Source organism: Molothrus ater, chromosome 5, assembly GCF_012460135.2.
Source record: "Molothrus ater isolate BHLD 08-10-18 breed brown headed cowbird chromosome 5, BPBGC_Mater_1.1, whole genome shotgun sequence".
In the NCBI taxonomy this organism is placed as follows: domain Eukaryota; kingdom Metazoa; phylum Chordata; class Aves; order Passeriformes; family Icteridae; genus Molothrus; species Molothrus ater.
Genome location: NC_050482.2, coordinates 34924590 through 34946998, shown reverse-complemented (window position 1 = coordinate 34946998; position 22409 = coordinate 34924590). Strand labels below are relative to the sequence as shown.

At 40.1% G+C, this 22409-nt stretch overlaps 2 protein-coding genes across 2 annotated transcripts in view; both read right to left on the bottom strand.

Moving 5' to 3' along the window:
- Positions 1–1469: 1469 nt before the first annotated feature.
- CCT2 (chaperonin containing TCP1 subunit 2) lies at positions 1470–12035 on the bottom strand. The gene is made up of 16 exons (XM_036400752.1): positions 11937–12035; positions 11117–11191; positions 10600–10665; positions 10395–10506; positions 9496–9572; positions 8671–8783; positions 7927–8129; positions 7634–7734; positions 7426–7553; positions 6913–7016; positions 5267–5386; positions 4579–4707; positions 4390–4493; positions 3297–3396; positions 2418–2559; positions 1470–1787 (listed from the first exon to the last, which is right to left on the bottom strand). Exons 1-16 carry the CDS (start codon positions 11937–11939, stop codon positions 1757–1759), a joined length of 1608 nt encoding a protein of 535 aa, XP_036256645.1. The 5' UTR covers positions 11940–12035; the 3' UTR covers positions 1470–1756.
- Positions 12036–13735: 1700 nt separating this feature from the next.
- Positions 13736–22409, bottom strand: part of FRS2 (fibroblast growth factor receptor substrate 2) — a 51888-nt gene continuing 43214 nt past the window's right edge. The window contains exon 7 of the mRNA XM_036401725.2: positions 13736–21416. Within this exon, the coding sequence (XP_036257618.1) occupies positions 20466–21416 (951 nt within the window). The 3' untranslated portion in view covers positions 13736–20465. The remainder of the gene's footprint in view (positions 21417–22409) is intronic.

Genomic DNA, 22409 nt, shown 5'->3' with positions numbered 1-22409 from the left:
TGAGGGGATGGGGAAGAGTGTGCTTTCACTGGCTTATCAATGGTCTCTGTTTCACTCAGCCCTCTCCACACAGCACTATCACTTCTGGAGAGCTGAAGAGTCTCTGTCAAGAGTTAACAGGAGGATTCTGTAAGCATCTCATTTTAAGAAATCTAAGGGAGAAAAACCTTTGCACACATACTTGGTTACTTCAGCTTAATCTTTCTGCTTTGGCAGACTTGCCCTGGTGTTTGTACACTTGCAAGGGCCAGAAGGTCACAAGGCCTGTGGGCACCATTCTGGGCCCCCACACAGACAAGGGCCCCTGCTTGTCTGTGCTCACAGTCCTCACAGGTCTGCATGCAGACTGCTGCAGGCATCACAGGCTTCCTTCCAACCTAGGCACAAAGAAACCTGCCCAGTCAAGAAACATGTGGCCTTTGCAGCAACTAATAGAATAGGAAAGTGAATATGAAGACAGGATTCAACAGACATAAAAGGCATGGGGCAGAGAGGGCAGGAAGTGAATGTTATGGAGCCTGGCCTATTTTTTGCTAAGCGTCCACAATTTTAAGTGTTTGTAAAGTCAGCCCAATACTTTATAGCTCAACACTCAGACTGTTTAGTCCAGAATGTTGCTCTCTCTCCCAAACTGCATGTTCCTCTCTGTTGTATTGCACTAAATAGTTTATTTAGTAGTTGTTCTGCACTGGGTAATGGGAATTTTGTACTGAGTGTGGTATATCATGTAGACTATTCCCTCTTCCTCACCACATGGTTTCTCCCCATGCACTCCTTTCTACACCCTGGTGGTCTGCCCCATGGATACCCCTCCCCTCGCCCCTCCCCAATGGCATCCCATTGGCCACGGTCCTCTTTCCCCGCCCCCTTTCCCCTGGGGGATAAAGCCCCACTGCAGGGAAAGGTTCAGACTGTTTTGCCACCGGGGTGGTCGCTGTGGCCAGCAGTGTCCCATCCCAAGCCAATAAACAGGATACTCGTCCCCACGTGGTGGAAGAGCGCTCCTCGTCTTTTATCTTCAGTCCATGCAGGTCCGTGTGGGCTAAGGGTTTGAACTAGCCAGGTTGGACTTATATAAAGCTCAGAGAACCATGGGTTATTGCACCTCTCAACTCCCCTGAGCAGAATGTAAAATTTGTGGTGTAAAAAGCTGTAAGATCACTTAGTTGTAGTTCTGGGCATTGACTGAGGTTCCTCATCCACTCACTCTCTTCCATCATGAAAAAAAAGAGTAACACTCCGTATCACTAGAAAAAGATACCATCTAACTTCAGAGCCTGTTTCTAGGACCAACTCAAAACCTCTGCAGCCAGGACTGGAATACACCTTTCACACTTACACAGCAGGTCAACACGAACCAGCAAGCCACAAGGGCTTAGTCACTCCCTGAAGCAGCTGAGGCCTGAGGCTGTGCACCACAGCTCTCCTCATGGATCTGCCCTTCCTGGTTCTACACAAAGAAATACAACTTTGGGAATCTGAATTTTTTTTTTTTTATTACTGTGTATTTTAAGTGGAACCTGGAAGGAACAGAATGAATAGGGTTGTATAAAACCCCTGGTTTATACACCCCTGAAAGTGAATTCTTCCACACAACACACAAAAGCTCCAGTAAGTAAAAACCAACTGAAGACAGTGCCATTGATGGAGATCTGTTTGTCTCAAGCTTCTGTTCCATAACCTCACAAAAACTAGACCATTAAAAAAAATTACTAGGTGAGATCTGGTCCACACATCCTCAGGTACTGAAGAAAATTTAACAGGGGCGATGGTCTGGTACACGTTTTCTGGGGAGAAAAAGAAAAATCAGAAAATTCCCACCACACTCATGCCCACCAGCCCCTCCTCACGCACCCTTATTTTTAATCTTTAGTTAGTGTTTTATGTTCAGTGACAGCTTTATCTCACAGCACAAAAAACAGTACCACCTCAAAGCTAACACACCACCCATGACCATGCTAAAAAAAAAAAAAAAAACTACCTGGTAGCAGGCCCACAGAGGATAACCTGCCTATGAGTGGCAATTCTTCTCAAACCTTTTAAGAAACATGTTTCTGTTTTAGCTGCAGATTCTACCTAAGAAGCAGCTGGACATTTCACTATAATTCTTGCCAAAAGAAGAAAGAAAGCACGATCCCTTACATTTTGGTCAGCCACTTGTGCAGATGTTTAGTGGTGACCCAGGATTAACTAGGCATTACTCAGGCACAGGAATTTAAGTTTGCTGATGGCTCTAAAGGCCTGATGACACTGCTAATGCAGTAAAATTATCTAATATGAACATCAGCATGTCACATGTCAGGTTCCCTTTCAAGTAAAGCATTTTTAGACAAAGACTTTTCTGCACCCTTACTCCTCCACAGAAGAAGGTTTACTCTGCACCACTGTGACTGACCATGCAGATACTCTGATCATACCTTGGTGCTGCTTTAATGATGTCATCTACACGAAGAATCATTTCTGCTGCTTCAGCTGCACTCAGCAACACTTGTCTCTTGACCTGGAAACTTTCTGTTACTCCCAAAACAGACATGTCCCCAATGACACCCTCTTTCATATCTGGAAGAAGAAATACATTAAGAGGTGTTTTTTTGGTTTTTTTTAAATGTATTTTTAAGAAATACATTAAGAGGTGTTTTTTTGGCATTTTTTAAGGAAATTACAAGAAGCTGAGAACACAGTAACTTACCTGCTCAAATGAACTACACTGATAGTTAGGGAAGTATTAAATAAAGTCTTCTACCTCAAGAGTCCTGATTAAAGCCTAATGTTGCAATTACATATGAACACTTGATGATAAAAACTTTATACACTGTGATGAGGAGACAAGATCCCAACAGGACTCTCAGCACTATGTCCTTACATACATTAACTTCAGGGTTCTTCACCACCACTCTGTGGTTGTTGTTCATTTGTGTTTTTTGGGTTTTTTTGGGGGGTGGGGGAAGGGGCAAAAGGAAGGATGTTTGGTTCTTCTGGGTTTTTAACTGGTTGCTGGTTTTAAAACAATGTTTTTATTTTTAAGTTTCCTATAACTAGACTCAGTGTAAGGGAAGTGTTTTTTAGAGGTGAAAACCATGCATTTAAGACACGAAGGTTTTCACTCTACTGTCAAAAGCCTGGTAGAACAAAAGGAATATAGTGCTGTACACAAAGTTCTACACAAAGCAAACAAACCAACATACTCAGCTCTCCCTGCTGAATATACATGACAGACATACATGAACCACTTTAATGAGCCCAAAGGACTTGGCCAAACAGCAATTCAAACACAGAAGTAAAACTGATCCCCTTACCCAGTCCATAAGTAGTCTTCCCTTCACTATGAGCAGCTCTGAGCTGAGCAACCAAATCAGCACTGTCATAGCCAGCATTATCAGCTATTATTGTTGGGATCTAAGGGGATAAACACAGGTTGTTTTTAATTAACATAGGGATTGATTGTTCGCAAACATGAAACATACTTTGATGTTATCAGTTTACAACTGAATTTCAAGAAGATGCTTCAGAAACATGCCAGATGATCTGTTTACTGTGATAAGTAAAGACCCAAACTACCTTTCTAAGAATTTCAAGACTCTGTTGTAAGAAAGTACCTATGAGGACAGAAGCATGTTAGCAATCTGTATGCTCGTTTTACATGGACAGAAGTAAAAAAAGAATCTTGTCATTTTATCATTTCAGACTACAACTGGAGAAATGTTTTCATTTAAAAAGCACAAGTCTGCTGGTAAGCATTAACTACCTGACCATTCTGTTCACTGTTTCCACGACAGCAGTGCAAACTTGCATGTGCTGACTGAAGAGATAATGCCAAGTGTTACTATGCTCTTGAATTCAATTTTCTTGGGAGAAAGGTTTTCCCTAATTCAAATTGCAGAAAGTAAATTTTTTCCTCAAACAATCACAATTCTATTAATGTTTCTTGTGACACACTCATTTCCTACTAAGATGCAATCTCCAATGCAAGACCAGAAATTTGTAGCTAGTACTGGAGTATGAATACACTCAAACAGCACTAGAGCATCAATGGAACAGAAGGGTTGCTCTTTTCTAAATCAGTTTTCAGCTATCTAAGATGAGATTTTTATGTGCTATTTCTGCAGCAGTTTTAACCAGCAGGTAAGGTGAGCAAGAACCATTTAGAGGAGGGTTAGCATATGAACATTTACAAGCCTGTAACATGCAGAATTATTAAAACACCAGTACTTTTTTCCTAAGATAAAAAACCAATTTCCCCCTTTGTTTATCCAAGATGTGTTGCTGAACTTCACTTCTTTACTTTGGACAATCAAAATTTTTAAAGTGAAGCAAATATCTGATGTCACAAGTTAGTAAACTTCATGAAACTTTGTGTCTTAGCCCAGCAATATGATTAAATAAACCTACCATTCGTAAAGCTTTAGCAAAGGACTCCATTGCAACAGACTCTTTGCCAGGTGTTCTGACAGCAAGTTCTGCAACAGCGTTAGCCATCAGCATCTCTGAACAACCTATTCATTGAAGACACACAGATGTTACATATCCAACCTTCAGTAATACCAAATGTGCGACAAGTACAAAGAATCTGATATTCACCTCCACCATACACAGTTCTTGTGTCCTTCACAGTCTGGGCCAGGACACAGAGAGCATCATGCAGAGACCTCTCTGCTTCATCCAGAATCTGCTGGGTGGCTCCACGCAAAACTATGGTGCAAGCTTCACCTAGAAAGCACACATGTAAAAGGATTAAAAAGAGAAACCAGGACACAAAAATGGGCTATCACAAAGCATTTACCATGGTTTTGCTATCACTGGAGTCAAGTTCTGTATTACTTAATTTTGGGAACAAAAGAAAACATGATGACATTTCAAAGACAGAATGAAATTATGTGCACAGTGCTATTGCTTTGGTTCCACAGCACCATATTTAATTTAACAGAAAATTAATATTGCCTCAAAACTCCTTAAAAATTAGAGCATTGGCATTTATTAGAACAAGCTCTTTAAGTATGACACATTGCTACTTTTCTTGTCAACTGCATTTCCAAAAGCAGAAACCTTGGTTCCCATCCTTAAAAATGATTATATGTTCATTTACGTAACACGAAACATCCACAGTTTCAACCATGAAACTGTGCAGGACTTTTACTGAAAAGCAAGGCTTTAATAGAAACAGTTACATAAATCATTACAGAATTCCTATGCATTACTGGAAACTGAACAGCACTAGCAGAGGGTTAACACAAATGTTACAATACACTGTTAGTGATAAAACACTTACCCATTGCTACTCCAGAGAAATGAATGAGTTTATCTTCTCCAATCATGACTTCTTCAATAAGCTTGCAGCTTCCTAGTTTTACTAGCTCAGGGTGATCAAAGGTCGAAGCAATTTCACCACCTGCAAGTGTAAGATCATAAAGAAATCAGAGCTCACAATGAAAGCATCCTTTCAGGCAAGGTCTAACCAAGGTGGGGGGGGAGGCGGGGGTTGGAAAAAAAGGAGTCTTCATAATTGCCCCCAAATAAATTTAAATTAAAATTACTGATAAGCCAAGACTGTCTCACGTCAGCATGTGGTACCAGAAAACGTCAACCAATGCTGATAAATCCTTAAAACACTCGTTTTGTTTCACATCACAAGGACTAAAATGCTTGTGAGTTGTGTCTGATAACAGAATAAACATTCATCTTTGTAGCATTAAAATATCAGAATGTTTCAAGTTTTCACAGTATTGACTGATTAAGTATTTATAAAATACTAAATGAAGTCTCTTATGCTTTAAAATTTAAGCTTGTGACAGTATTCCTTTTGCCTGCCTGATGATGGCTGAGAACCACCATTCTCCTGCATGGCAAGTCTCATTCCATGCTGCAGCAGCAATACTGTGCAGGATCTGTAAACTGCTGTACCATAAACAAAACAAGCGCTACAACGACCAAAATGGCTTTGAACACAACATTGTTCTAGTTCTTGTTCCAGTTCTTTCCTCTTCCTATTAGAAAACTCTTTACACGTATGCATTCCCCATGTGGGCTCAATAATCCCACAGTAGTTTGCAGCACTGTGTAATTGCAGCACCACAAGAAAAACCAAGACTTGGAGCAGAGTTTGTGTATATTAAAAACTTGTCCTTTTTTCAGCTATACTATTCAAGCCGGTGTGGTCCGATAAGGCCCTTTTGCTCTGCATAGAAAGTCTGCTTTCAATTTTTTCCAGAATGTAACCAGTGTTCTTCTCAATCACACATTTGCCAGTGTCAATGTGCCTACTGACACTTATATGCAGTTGCTACCTCAGTTTTGCTAAGATAAGCAAGTCAGTGTCTTTTCCTTTCTCCTGCAAAGCAAATTCATCCTCCTGATCACTTTCAAAATCAACTATGATGTCCCAGTTAACTATCTATGACTTCAGCAATGAGAATTATCTGTAGCATTCCAGAGGTCTCATTTTCATTAATTACTAAAATCACATTTATGCTGACCACTACCCAAAATATCCAGGTTGTTCAGGTTATTTAAGATCCTCCTCAAGTCAAAAACTCAGGCCCACATTTTTAACAAAGGATGACTCAGTCTTCTCTATCATTACAGTCAAACAACAGCCATTTAAACCAATTGCTATCAAAGAATAAAGTACTGTTAGTATTAACTTGTGGAGTTATTCTTTCTGTTGCTAAGTTTCATCTTTTCTTTAGAAAACAAACATCAAAATCTTATCAAGCAGGAACTTAACTGAAAATATTTTTAAAATATGAAAGAAGGTTACCAACTGGCACTAACTTGCTAAATTCTTTCCCATGTTTTGTGTTAGGATCCTTTATTCACAGATGCTGAAGAAGTATGTTTAAGTAAGTTTAATGTTTACTAATGATCAGACAAATAATGTGCCCCTCCAAGTTTCATACAACAAAATACTCTACACACCTGTAACAAGAGCCAGACGTTCTACACCTGCAAAGTCTGCATGTTCAATAGCCATGACACCAGCAGCTCCAAAGAGATGTTCAGGGTAGTTGTAGATCAGCTGTCTAAAATTACAACACATCTCACCATCACACACAGAACAAACCTTTGAAAATAACACAGTAACAAAAGACACCAGCTTCTCAGTAGCATGGACACAGGACAGATTTCTGAAAGCTACCAAAGCAGTCAAGGGATGAGGCATCTGCTGCACATGGAATGTTACACAACACAAAAGCAAATAGTGACAGGAAAACATGCAAAGCTAAGGGAAAAAAAAATCAAACTATGTTTTTTGAAATATCCTTTCACTGAAGAAACACTACCACACTAAGCACAGGCAGCCATATGCTTTAAGGTCTTAGTCCTTTGATCCTAAGTGCCTGCTGGGCACTTAACTGCCTATTCTAGCAGAGTGAACTAGAAGAACATGGAAAGTAATGTAACTCTCCCTTTTTCCCAAGAAATACATACCTGTTAATAAAGCAATTTATTCCGTGTTTAAGAATACGATCCACTTTCTCCTTCATCTTTTCTTTTTCTGCCTGTTCTATTTCTGCCACTTTTGCTGTGGAGTCCACTCTAACACGAGAGCCAAAAATCTAAATCAAAGAGAAAAGAACTCAGTCTCAAAATTCCATTTACAAAAACACAGTTTCTCAACAGTAGTTCTGTCACATACCTTAATCTTGTCTGTATCCATACCAGTATTTGCAATAAGAATCTTTGCATTTTCAATTCTTTTTGGCTGATTTACACCAATCTTCTTGTCAAGCAAAAAGCCTGTAGTAACAGAAAGGACTTGTAAAACTTCAAATTAAAAAAGGAGAGCAATTACTAGTTATTACAAAATCCCCCATCTTTAGTATTCAATTTAATAATAACAATGTTTCATATAAGATAATTTACATAGATGTGCAACCTTTAGCAGCTTTGTTTCTCAAGTGCATACACAATCAACACTCAAAGACTCACCTTCATCTAAGTAGGAATCAGCCAAACTTCCACCAAGTTTCTTAATGACATGGATAGCCTCCAAATTACCAGAACCTTTCAACCTAAGAACAGCTTCTACAGCCAGCTTGACAAAGTGATCCTTGTGGTGAGTAAGTAATTTTGATGAAAGAGTTGTTCCTGCGATGTTCATCAAGTCTTCACGGAACTTCACTTCATCATTGCTAAAATAAAGACAGCTCAGTTAAAGTGGAAAGTCTGAAAGCCTTAACTACCACTAGCTCCCACCATGAGTCTTTGCCCACTTCTTCAGGCCTGTATCTCTATATGTACCAGATTTTCTTTTGAGGAATGCTGCACAGAATCCCTCCACTGTCCCAGAACACAACCTTCTACTTGAAATACAAGTTTTGTTAGGAGAATTTCTGCATTCAGCTTTAGAAAGTTTGTGCTCTCAAAGTGCTGGGCATGGGAAATAGTTATATTTAAAATGTGAGTACAAAATCTGAAGTAACAGCTCAGATCTTTGTTCCAGGGAGCAAATTACAGCTTATATTTCATTTCTGCACATAAGTAATTGTGAAGCTTCTTTAACTCATTAGAAAAAATACCCAGTATTTTTTTCTCAACTGTTAAAATTCAGGAACTCAGCCTTCACACTGCTTTAATAAGAGTGAAGAATTTACCAATGGACTGTAATTTGCATTGATGTTTTGATCTTGAGTATTTTTTTATATAAAGTTACAGCAAACGGGCATTACTAACCCATGATCCACAGCTGCTTTCAAAAGCGCCTCTCTTGAAGCCTTTGTGGCTGCTCTCCAGCCTGCAATGATGGTCTGAGGATGAATCTTCCTTGCAATCAGTAATTCTGCCTCCTATTTAAATGAAATCAATAATTATTCCCCCCCCCAAAAAAAGTATAGTGACACTAGCTAGAAAAGACACGTTCATTTATGGATGCAATTTAGAATGTAATTGAAGAAAGCTATCTTTATTTTTCTGTGGAACTTGGCAAGCTGATAGATCATTCTTTAAGATGCTCTTGATCCCAGTTACTGGACCTGAGATGATCACTTTCTGACACAGCTCTGCAAGGAAGAATGATTCATTCTCAAATCTCTTTCATAGTAATTTCAGGTTTAGAATTTGGCAGTGTAAATTCTTCCACAAGCATAAAATCCATACAGAATTTAAATGAACAGTATGAATTCAGGCCTTGAGCAAAGAACAGAATTTAGCAAGATTTTTTTCCTATGGAAATGGATTTCAGAGGACTGAGACTCACAACTAAGCAGTGCTGCACATTGCTCAGTGCAATAGCCAGAAAGTGAGCAGTAAGAGTCAACTTAAAATACTTGAGAGTTTATAAAAAATAATATAAGTAGTAATAGTCCAAAATGATACAAAAAAATGATGATGCAATACCTAAGGGCTGGTATTTTTGCCCCCTACCAATTTCACCAGCAACAGAGCAAGCTGCTCCTTGCTATGCTATGGGAGCCCTTTACAAAGACAGGATAACACACCTCCTACTGGAGGCACCACAGAAGTACACTGACAAACATCTGAAAAAACAGAACACATCACCCTCAGTAATTCAGCTGCCAACACTGTGACAGATGTAGTTCCATCGCCAACTTCATCATCTTGAACCTTTGACATATCTGAAGAAGGAAAAGACATTATTAATGCTATTTTTCTCATGCATTAATTTGGACAAAAAATCAGATCTTACTTTTTGTGTAAAGAGAGAACTCGAAAAAAAAACCCAGAAAAACAAGAGATGCAAACGAAACTTGGCATCCTCCAAACTCCTGCTCTTTATTTGTAACAGTTTCAGCCTGGTGATGGTCAAGATGCTCCCCTGTGTTCCCCATCCTAACAATGGTTATCAAAAGGACAGCTGGATAGAAGCTCTAAGGTACAGATGCAGGATCAGAGACTATAATAACCACGTCTGCTGCATGAACTGCTGATAAACTGGGACACAGCAAACACAAAATCATTCATTAGGAAACCTGACACCCAATAGATCAGGCTCCTGCTTGTCACCAGTAGTGGACCAGTGGCACAGTAGAACAGTCACTCACAACAGTAAACTCTGTACAGAAGTACAGAGCTCACTGAGTGCCAGAGATTTAAATCTGGGAGAAATACAGTAAACCTCTGCTGCTGCACAGATTTCAGTTCCAAATTTTCCCACTGCAAAACGAGGGGTATACAGCTGTCTTTTGTCCCTTCTGACTCCTGGGAAACAGGCTTAAGGGAAAAGAAGATAAAAAACCAGTTTTGAAGAGCAGCACACACCACAATTTTACTTTTGCAGAATGCCACAACTCTTGCAGTACCCTGCCCTTCTTACTTAAGGATTTCTGCTCCCCTTCCCTTCAATTTTTTACAGTATTTCAAGAACACTTTTCTAAGAACAAATACAAACACCACAACAGAGTTACAAATTAAGAAATATCAAGCCTTTAAGAACTCACCAACCAAGACCTTGGCAGCTGGATTGTCAACTCCAATAGCTTTCAGGATGGTTGCACCATCATTGGTAACTGTGACAGAGCTGTCTCTCCCGGTACTTAAAAGAATCTTGTCCTACAAGATGTAAGATTTAGCATGCTGCTTGAAAAGGCACTGTGACTATTACAGCTAAATTAATGGGCATGACTACCCATGCAGCTGTCTTACCATGCCTTTAGGCCCCAGGGTGCTCTTGACTAGGTCACCAATGGCAATGGCACCAACAAAGGATGACTGAAATGGAAATAAATATACCTCAGGGAACAATTTATTTCTACTCTAGTACAAGAATTATACACTATCACATAGCTTTCAACACTTTAACCAACCCTTCCACCTCTTCCATGGAGGCTTAACTGAACTTAAGGCAAGTTTCTTAACTGCTAAATTTTGATAACCAGATCAAATATACCTAAACCTCCCAGAAACCATAAGTCTGTCTCAAAGCCAGAAGAAATGCCACCAATCTTCTGAGCTCCAGTAGAGGTACTTTGGTTTTGACAATGAAGAGTTTCTCTAATTTTTAGTATTAACAAAACTCCCTTCTGTTCACAGACATGCAACAAGAACAGTCAGTTAGAGACAGAAGTTCCATATCACGATATAGTGAAAGTATTTTTAGTAATAGAAATGACAAAGTTTAATTACCTCAAGTACTACCCATTTCTTAGAGAATTAAACTTACCAACCGAGCTGTTTCTGCCTTCTCTTCATCTGCACCTGCCTTGAAAATGTTCACAGGAGCAAGGGAAATGGATGCCTAAAACACAGTTAATGTAAGAATATTGTTTTAGCTTCAATAAAACTATGTGTTCTAAAAGCAAATCCCCAACGCTAACAGCTTAAACAATGTTTTTTTAAATAAAATTACTTCCATACCCCATTTTGTTGTGATAACAGATATATTTAAGAAATAGCCAAGGTTCTTAACCATCTGTCCTGCAATCTCACAGCCCAGTGAAGGATTCCAAGGCCGAGCGCAGCTGCTGGCACACTGCAGCGCACACCAGGCCCGACCAGCCCATCCTTTCATGGCTGTGCGAGCGCTGCTGCTCTGCCCACCAGCCGGGCCTTGCCTACAGCCCGACGGCAGCCACAACCAGCAGAACCAAAACAACTCTATTTACTGCCCAATGCCTTTAGCGTTTTGATACCTGAGCCGGACTCGCCCTTTTTTTTTTTTTTTTTTCATATCAAGGCAAATTAATCATATCGGTAACCAATACACGCCTTTAAGGACCAACATTTGCAGAGCACCCAAGGCCTTAAATAAAGAAGGATCAAATACCCGCACACAGGTACCACAGCTCTCAGAGTCGCCCCGCCCCGGCTCCAGAACCTTCGGAGCCGCCCCGCCGCCTCAGCCCCCAGCACAGCGCGGGGAAACGCAGGGCGCGGCCTCCAGGCCTCGCCATCCATCCATCCCGCCCGCCCGCCCGCGTGGAGCGCAGCCCCGCCGGCCCCGCCGCACCCCGGCCCGGCCTGGCCTGGCCGCTGCCGCTCACCATGGTGCCGGTGCCGCCGGGAGCCGCCGCCCGCCCGCCCTCCTTCAGCACAGAACGCGCGCCGCGCCGCGCCGCAGCCCCACGAGCTCCCCCGGAATGGCGTCACTGCGGCCGCCGCTTCCGCCGCGCGCGGCCTGCTGGGAGCCGCAGTCCGGCCCCGCGCCCGCCGCCCTCAGCGGCTGCGCCACCGCCCCTCGGGCCGGGCTGTGTGCCTTGGAGCCCTGCGGGAAGGAAATTCCTTACGCTGGAACAGGCTGCCCGCAGAAAGCGTGCGTGCCCCATCCCTGGCAGTGCCCAGGGCCAGGCTGGATGGGACCCTGAGCATCCTGGCCGAGGGGAAAGTGTCCCCGCCCATGGCAGGGGGTTTGGAGCTAGGTGATGGTTAAGGTGCCTTCCAACCCAAAGCTATTTTATGATGCTGCGGTTCTGTGATATTCCTGGAGGTCAGTTCTCAGACAGGTCAAAAGCATTTTTAGTTACTGCTTGCGGCCTCCAGCGCGCTTGCCAGCCCATCCCCGATGGCTGCTCTTAGACCTCGGCTCCAGTTACAAGCCGTGAACAGGAGATGTCCAGCACAATCCCACTCCGTACTCTGCAATTCAATACAGAAAAATTGGTGACTGTTCCCCTGGCAGCTTTGCCAGTGTGAGACAACACTTAAAGTTTGCTTTGTCACTGCTTTTCCTCTACACAAAGCCTGTTACCGGGTCATATAAGGAAAAAAAACCCAAACCCAACCTGTATTACTTTGTATGACTCATCTTCAAGAATTGATTCCAGCTGGTATCTCTCTTCTTGCTCCTAGGTACTAAACTCTTGGGAGATATGGAAAGTTGCTTGTTCTAGATTCAAACTGGCCAGAGACAGAAATCCATCCCAATGGAGACAGCAAAAAAGAACATGACTAAAGCTCAGCCAGCTCTCACCTGTATTGCTAATTTTGTCAATACCTGGTTAGTATTAGTTCTTGAGTATGTTAGGCCTTTCGTTCTATTTTCTTCACAGAGTTAGATACACTTCCCTCCACAACCCTGTTCTGTAATTAGACTACTAATTTAATTTAAATACCTAGTTTTCATCATAGTTATGCTGAAAACTATTTAAGTTTTGGCTAGGGCAAATAATACAACTAAAACAATGTAAACAGCTTCTCTCAGAATCACAGCTTTCATAAAGATGTGCACTGAAGTAATAATTCATTTTAATTCACGTTTGCTGCTACTGTGGTGAGTTGGGAGAAAAAATATTTTAAAGTGCTTCAGACTTATCCAAGTTATTGCCTTTGAAAGATCCAACGCTCACAGAAAAACTACAAATTAGTGAATTGGGTTGAAGGGGCTTTTGACCATTGCTAAGCTATGCTTTACAAAGTGTAAAGGCAGTGACACCAGACTAGGAAGAACACAGCAGCAGCGCTGGTTCTGGGCTCCCACCTCTCCCAGCTGTGCCGTGCCCTCACCTCGCTTGTGCCAAGGGCAATTTTCCAAGTTGCACAGTATGGGAAGAAAAAAATGCCTCATTTTAAAAAAAATCTCAATCTACATGCACGACAAAGGTGCGACAGAAAACCGGCAGAAATGAAACAAAATCTTGGAGATGAATTTACAGACTTCAGAGCACCATGATCAGTTTTGGGCGTTTTTTTACTACAGAGTAATGAGTGGAATAGAGAGGAAGGGAGGAGGGCAGAGAGAGGTACATGAAGCAATGATTTAAAGAAAAGCAAAAAAGATTATATAAACAAAACACAATACAGTGACACTAACACTGCAAACTACTGAAGTAACCCACAGACAACCTTTAATGTAAAATCAATAGTTTATTGCCATGCTACAATTTTTTTTTTTCCAAATGAAGTTGGCACTGGTAAGGGGAAAAATGTACATAACACATTTTTTTAAAAATGCACATTTGGTAAGCTTTCTCTATAACAACAGCTTAAAAGAAGTGAAATTATTTTTTTTAAGATTAATGTGGAATGGCATAAAAATACACTCTTTCTGCATAGTATAAGAAATACGGAATGTTTGTAAAAACAAATTCACTGAACAGGGAAAATTACTTGAAATTTTATAAACAATTTGGCAATGGTACTCCCACTGTTTAGACTTTTTTATATAAAAGAAATAAAAATCTAGAAAGCTACCTTTATACAAAGTTGCTATATTTATGCCTTTAAGTAGGAAAAAACATTTTATAATGCAAATTAGGACATACAATAATCTTACAATATGATACAATGTAATGACAAGAAAGGAACATACAACATAAGATTTTGGCCTTTGTAGAAATGTTTATTTCTGCATTTAATAAATGCATTTGTGGCACACTGGTGACTACTGTATCACTCCTACCAGTCAGCTTGGACGCTAGTGCGGTGCGTTTGGCCGGGACACAGACGCTTGCCAGGAGACCAAAGGTGATGCTGCAGTGAAGCCAGATGTGAGAAAGGCAACGTGCCTGCTGGTCCAGCCATCTGGACTGTGGGACACCATACAACACTCTTTCCTCTCATATCAGAGCATTTCTTATACATTCAGTTATTAAGTACCAAAGTCTTACAAGTGAGAACATCCGTGTTTGCGATTTGGCAAAATTTCAAAATACAAAGTTAGTACCAAATATATAATATATTATATATAAAATGTGGGTGTATGATATACACACATATTCCAATGCAAAAAACCTGCATTACTATGGAGTTAAATTCGCTGACATCCATTCCTAAATAACATTACCATTAAAAAACAGGTGTAATCCTGATCTTTCACACGTTTTAGAATCACTTCCTCTTTCATACACAACAGTTAAAGCAACATATATGCAACTATGACTAAGAAATCAAAATTCCCATAATTATCTGAACTCTGACCACAACAAATAGGATTTGGTTTTCAGTACATGTAATTAAATATATTTATATTTTTACATCCTTTTAGACCATTCCTGAAGAACTTGACCAAGCAGGTCCTCAGGTGTAACAGAGCTGTTACACCAGCAGTACTTGATCTTGCAGGAGCACATCCAGTGGCCCTTGAAGTCAACAGGAATAATTTCTTCATCTTCAAAGGACACTGCATGCAGACCGAACAAGCTCTGGAAGGGTCACCCCGCTAACAAGGAAGATTTCCTGATGACATCAAAGCTCCTTGTCAGACTTCCTTTCCAACTGCCAAGGGGCAGGACCAGAGCAAATGATGCTCTGGGCTCCCTGGGTCACTTGGCAGGCGGTGTGCACTGCACAGCCCAGCACCAGGGACTGGCAGGGTGAGCTTCACCACACCTTTCATACTAAGGCTTCTCACAGAAAGCAGGGAGCTGCTCCCCACACTCCTCACTTGGCAATTCGGTCACTACAGGTCTCAGACAGAAGCTCTGGCTGGGACCCCAAGGCATTTAGTACTTTGTAGACACAGAGGAAGATGGTCCCTGTTCTGAAGGGCTTGAGCCTATTTTTTAATGATAGTTTTTACATAATCTCCTTTCTATATACACATATTTGCTACATAAAACAGAATTACACCAAAGTAATGGATATAGCGGAAAACATTGTCACAATATATGTATTACCACACTAAATAATTACTAAAACTGCAAGAAAAATTTCAAAAATGCCCTTCATAATGTATAAAAATATAGAAATATCCAACACTTGTTTCATCGACCTTATTTCTCATATTCTATTTCTACCTGTACACCTACATACTTCCAAACAAAATACTGCGTTAATCTGGAGTAAACACCGTGTTAGGAAAATATCCTCGTAAGACATCTGACAGACTTACTCACATACCTTACAGCACAGCACAAGAAATAATGTATACATGGTCAGAGTTGCAGAATGCTAAGTTGCTCTTTTTTTTTTCTTCTGATTCACTCATCTTGTCCAAAAGAGGAAGTAATTCCTAAAGATTGTGAAAGAACCTCAACATGAATTCCTTTTTCATAATCTTCTGTAAGAAGGACATCAGCAAACCTGACTCCAACTTAACGCAGTTTTTTGTGGCGGAATTTCTTCTGGATTTTTTTTTCTTGGAGTGTATATGAATTAAAAATAAAGATATAATAAATGAACTTAAGTTTATATTAAGTAAATACTGTCAAATATAAATGCCTGAATTGCTACCTCAAGGAAGAGATGGGAAAGATCATATCATTAAATTCCAAAAACACCTAACTCTATCTATCACAATGAAGGACCAGACTCCTCTAGGGAAATAGGAGAATTTCAGATTTAAGTCCACTACTAGTTTCTACTCCATTAGTTTCATCTTATTTGCAGCCATTAAATAAATTAGTACAGTGCAGAAATGGAATTTCACCATGGATCTCACCTTACATGAAGCGAGGAATACTGCTTAAAAACAGACGTCCAAATCAGATACATCATTGTATGCTCAAACTACTGACATGAATCAGAATTTCCACTCTTACTTCACCGACAGTGAATAAGAACAATCTGTTCTCTCTTGAATCTCTCTCATTGAGAAGCAGGTAAATATAAAACAAAAACAAGAACAGCCAGATTTTGAGCCAATGCACAGTGTTATAAAACCAGCAAAATCAACTGCTGATCCGTCACCTATAAAAAGCAGCCCTGTTTTGACACTGGTTTGGAATTTGTACACTTTACACATTTCCATGATCCTTTTTACACCCAAGCCCTAGTCAGAGGTGCAAACACACACAAATATCCAAACATCAAGTGGGGGGGGGGGGGAGCAGTGGGGGGAAGGACATTTTATCAATTTATTATATGAAATTTCTACTTCAACACTTATATTTTCTATAAAAGCTCTGAAGACGTTAATAGGAATAGTGCTTCAATGCACATCATCAGATTCAACCCCTGTTAAATGCAGAACATACTTATTGGGGGAAACAAAAGATGTTCTAATGAGTGTCATGGTTTTCAGAATGGTCTTTTTCAATATTGTTTTAGGAAGTTAGCAAAAAAACACCACAAAAATTAAAACAATTGGTCCTCCTCCTGACATGATTTTGAGGGAAAGTTTACTTTCCTGACATAACAATGGAATAAATTCTCATTTATTATCATTCATTAGAAGTACAATTCTGTGTATTTCTAGCACAACATTATGTACTTTTGGTCACTTTTCTGTATTCTTTAACAACTCAGTTTCCTTGTTTAAAAGATAGAGTAATGTATGTCTTTCCCAAATCATTGCACTAAAGGAATACCTACAGTTAAAGGTTTCCCCTTGTTAAATGTGTTTGAAGGGCAGCAACAGACTGCACATTATGGATGAAAAGTAGAATTGGATGGAGATGCTACCATTTTTACAGGACCTAGTTTATGTAAACTTTACATGCCACATTTACTAAAGAAAATGGTTACATATTTCTAGTTTCTCAGTCTATACACCTGTGGGCCCAAAATAAATATGAATGGAGAGATTTCAGCTGAAAACTGAATCCTAGATTACAGACACTAAATCTAACATCACAGCCTTTAAAAGAGACTGAATTGAAAAAATATTTACCAAGTCTCAAAGGGTAAAGTGCATTGCAACTGCATCTACTTCAAGGGGCAGAAAATAAGGAATGCTAAAGATGAGTAGTGTGGGTGACAGGGACTACCCAGCATGTTTGGAGTGTACACAAAACAAGAAGGCATTATCCCACCTGTGAAACCTAACAGGTTAAAAAGTAGTTCTGGAAAATATGTCATCAGACTTCTTAATATAATTAAGGCTACAGACAGTTCAAATTTCAGTATGTTCTCAATTCTGGGGACCAGAGCTAAGAAAACATTGTGAAACTTGCAATAATGTAAAAAATTTGCTCAGACCATTCTTTTTAGCTGAGACTACTCAGAATAATGCATAGGACAGTGCACTGGAACAAAGGAGGGATATGGCTGGTTGTTGAAATTTCAGCAGGTCACTTATGATCTACCCAAAGCCTCTGCTTCCCTATTTAGTAATTAAGAATATTATTACTTCCCTGCCTCACAGATGTGTTTTAAGGGTTCAGTTAATTAGTCCAAACTATACAGATGAGGACCATATATTGCTAAGCAGCTAGCTAGACCAAACAGGTTTGCCTCAAAACACATGCAGCTCACAAATTTAAGTGAGCTATATGCTAAGAACAATAATCACACCAATATTATTAACCCAGTAAGTGTTTTGCAATACATGGTAATTTCTCTTCAGTACAGACCAGGAGGTCCATAAGGTGAGGCAATGGCAAAGATGTGAGGGAGCAGTTACAGAATCACAGACTCAGTAGGCTTGGAAAAGACCTCTGAGATCACTGAAGCCAACCTATGACCAAACACCACCTTGTCAACAAGACCACAGCACCAACTGCCATGTCCAGTCTTTCCTTAAACACCTCCAGGGACAGTGACTCCACCACCTCCCAGGGCAGCATATTCCAATGCCTCATCAGTCTTTCTGTGAAGTATTTCTTGCTAACATCTACCTGGCACAGCTTAAGCCTATGTGCTCTTGTCCTGTTGCTGGCTGACTGGGAGAAGAGACCAATGCCCTACCAGGCTACAACCTTTAAAATGCCTAGGTCTAGGTAGTCTTTACCTTCTTGAGTACCAAGGTCTCCTCACAAGTCAGTGAGTCTATCACAAGAGTATGCAGAAGCTGACCATGAAATAAGGTTTTTTATAAAAAAATCTCTTTTAAATTCCTCACAATGGTCTCAATGACTCTCATCTTTTACTTCAGCAAATTATGTTTTTTGTCTATCTGGTATTTCAGTACCATACAGTTAGTAAAGAATAATGAAACCAGAGTGAAAAGGTGGCCTGATGCCACCTATTGGTATGGCAAGAGACATATTTCAGGTGCTGCTACTACTGCTGCCACTACTAAATGAGAGAAGACCAAAGAAAAAGGTTGTAGGAACAGAAATACACACCAATTTAAAAGACAGAAAATAAATGTAGTTTGGTTTTTATAAAACTTCAAAATTCAAATATTGCATGGAGACCCTTAATGCTTTTTCAGATCTCCAAATGGCTTTTCTTGCATGTTTTTCCTCACAGTTCAAGGGTTATTTTACATCATACCAGCTCACACAAGTGTCAGTTCCTTTGCAATCACAGGCTCAAGAGCAATCTCTTCTGCTGCTAGTACCAAGGTGCACCTGCAATACTGCCAGAATTCTAAGATTATTCAGACTATTAATAAACAAAACAGAAAAAAAAAGTCTAAGGGTGCCTCTGGCATATTCAACAAACAACATTCTACCTGGATGTACCTGTAACACTGAGCAGCCATCATTGTAACCAAATTCACCAACTGCAAAAGGAAAACAAGTATGCTCATAGATAATACTACCTTCAGATAATTTACTACGTATCTTTTTAAATTAAAGTACATTATCACCTATGGGTGCACATTGCTAGAACGTACAACTTCCTATAAAGTACTATCAAGTCCAGTACCCTGCCTCCCATGTAACCTGTGTTTGATGCTTTAGAGGAAGACAATAACTGCATAATAAACCTTTCCAGTTGTGCAATAATGCATGCTGCTGGAGAGCTGGGATATTTCTGTCAGGCATAAAAAAGTAGAACACTGGACGAAGACAACCATTTGACCTTCAAGAGTCTTGCTTTGTCAAAGGCAGAGAGTAAGACAAACACATAGATGATCCTGAACAATTAAAGCTATGTACAAAATTTTGACTTTTAAAACAAGACATTATGGAACAAATAAAAAGTGAACACACAAATGCAAAGAAAAGAAGGCACACTGAACTAAGAAATGACAAGAGAGCCTTAATTCATACAGCCCACCTGTGAATTCCTTCACAAAAAACCCCAAAACTCTAATGAGATAAAATTTCGTCAGATTTCAGAGGGAATTTGATATGTCACTTGTAATTCTATTCCAACAGAAGGAGCTTAAAGTTGGTTTTTGATATGTTTATAGCTCTGATCAACAACCATCAATGGGACCTCTCAAATATCACACAAGTTAAGAAAACTGTCAGGAATTAGAGGCCTTCTTGCCCACAGACAAAAAAGGTGTGGTGTTTATATTCCTTGAGATGAACCAATATATCCTGTGTATGTCAAACTCAGTGAATTAACATATTACACACAATTCATTCTGGAGGAACCACTTCAATGAGGAATGAACGTCAGATATGTATATTGAAAGGTTAGGTTTACCTGCTAATAATGCACATATCAAGAGGCTTTAAAAAGTGTTACAAATGCCATTAATGAGTATAGGCACCAGACCAGAATATTTATAAATTCAAAACTGGCATGTCACTCAGACTCTAATCAATTCAAGAGGCACTGTGAAAGGTGGTGATGCTGCTATGCAGTAATTACTTCTACTGTAGAATGAAATAGTGTTACCTAAAATGAATACTTGCTCTACATTAATTCCCTTTAGTAAGACAAGTACATGAAGTATGCAGAAAAAGTTCTATTAGTCTATAAAAGGCGTTAGTGTTAAGAAATGCAAAGTACTCGCATCTTCAATTTTATAAACTTCACAAAAGGTGCAAATGATTCAATGCTCCCCAGGCTCACATAGGCAGGTCAGTACTGTTATGTCTAGTTTTCCTAGAAGTACCGTCATCTCGGGGCAGTGCTTTTTGCAAGCTTGACATAGCAGCAGTTCTTTCAATGTCTATCACAGCATACAGCTCTGTGCGCCTGGTTGGAGTTTGCGGAAGTGGAGTGGTGGGGGTTTTTGGAGTCTGAGGGTTGTCAGAGTCACTACCACCTTCCAAGTCAACCTGTATATAGTTGAGCTGCCTGTGTTCTAAACTTGGACGCCTAATGTCAAAGTTAAAGACTGTTGGGGTGCAGTCCCGACGTCGTGTAAATTCTACTTTATGAGCACTTGCTGGTACTGTTACATTCTCTGTATTGACATAGTTATGCATTAGATCTAGGTTATTGTGATAGCCATTCAGAGACGGGGTCTTTGGTCCTAAACTGTCGTCTTCATCTCTGCTCAGCTTCCGGGCTTCCCAAACAGGAGGCAAGGATGGCAAGTTCTCGTAGTTCAGCAGCGCAGTTCTCCTCTGAGCAGAGTTGTTAATGTTCTGGGTGTCTGAGGTACTGGTTGATGTCAAGCGACCTCTCCTGACCCCTGAGGCACTAGGGATTGATAACCTATTTATATTTTCATACACCAATTTATTAGCAGATGGTGTCTCTCTACGTTCATCACTGTCGTACCCAGTGTCCCATTCAGTGTTGTTTGTGCTGCTGCCACTAACTTGATCTCTCCCAAGCTGTTCCAGTTTCTCTCTTTCCATTAACTGCCTTTGAACAGGTGTTGGTCCTAAAACAAACTTCACTCCTTCGGGCTCCAGGAGAACCTGAGCATCCCTGTCATCAGTACACATCTGATCTTCTTTCGCTTTAGTTGTTTCAGTGTTTGAAAGCTTTGATTCCAGTGGCACATGCACACTTGATCGATTTTTTCTTTCCTCTTGTACTCCAGTAGTGTTTACATAAGTGTGCACCTAAAAGGCAAAGAAAAAAGAAGAAATTCAAACACTATTGTGCCTTCCCCTCCCCCTTCAAATTTATGAGCTCCTTAACTCCCTCCCCACTCTTCTAATCCAAATACCTGAAAAGAAAAACTTGTGTTGGCAGGTGTTTAAGAGCAAAAGTCACCTCTCCTGCATTTTGCTGAACTGTAGTCAGTTTTAGGTTTTTTCCCTGAAATTTTGTTATTATTTATGCTAATGTTCCCCTAAAGAAAAAACAGAATTTATATCTTACACTGATAATTATTTTTATTTGATGTTTTACCTCAATTGAGCTCTAGTTCTAGAGTTTGGCTCTAATCAAGGCTACCTTGGGCTGCTCCTGCCTGGCTCATAACTAGACCTGGGCAGATCACTGAGAGCTCTACTTTGTTGTCCCTTACCAGTGACCAGCAATTACTTTAGCTAAGTTTACGTTCATAACTTCCACACTGCAAGGAAATCTACTGTCCATACCAGGAAAAAAAAAAAAACACCAAACAAAAAGAAAACCACAGAGAGACCTAAGAAAACCCTCGGTCTCCTGCCTTGTGTACAACTCCAGGAACAAAAAGAGAGGTTGGGTCTACAGGAAGAACTATCCATTCTTTCTTCAAGAGCCAACAGCCTCCTAAGAACAGGAACTCGTAGAAAAATATACAATTCCATATGAAGTGTGGCACTCAAAATTAAAAAGGAGGAGTTGGCACCGTATGTCACTAAGAAAGGCAGATACCCTCCTAGGTTATATCCCTCCAATTTCCACAGTGGATCAATACAAGGCTGAATGGGAAAGACTGGATTCCCTCTCTAAATTTTAATTCTATGTCTGGATATCCAAACAGCAAAAGTAGTACTTTACAGCAGCAGTCATGTAGCTTGCCAACCTCTCTGTCAAGCCCTGCCAGCTGAAGTGTCATTTACCAGATCACCTGACTCCTCCACTGATTTTTTAAACTCACTTACTATTCAGTAACTCCAACGATA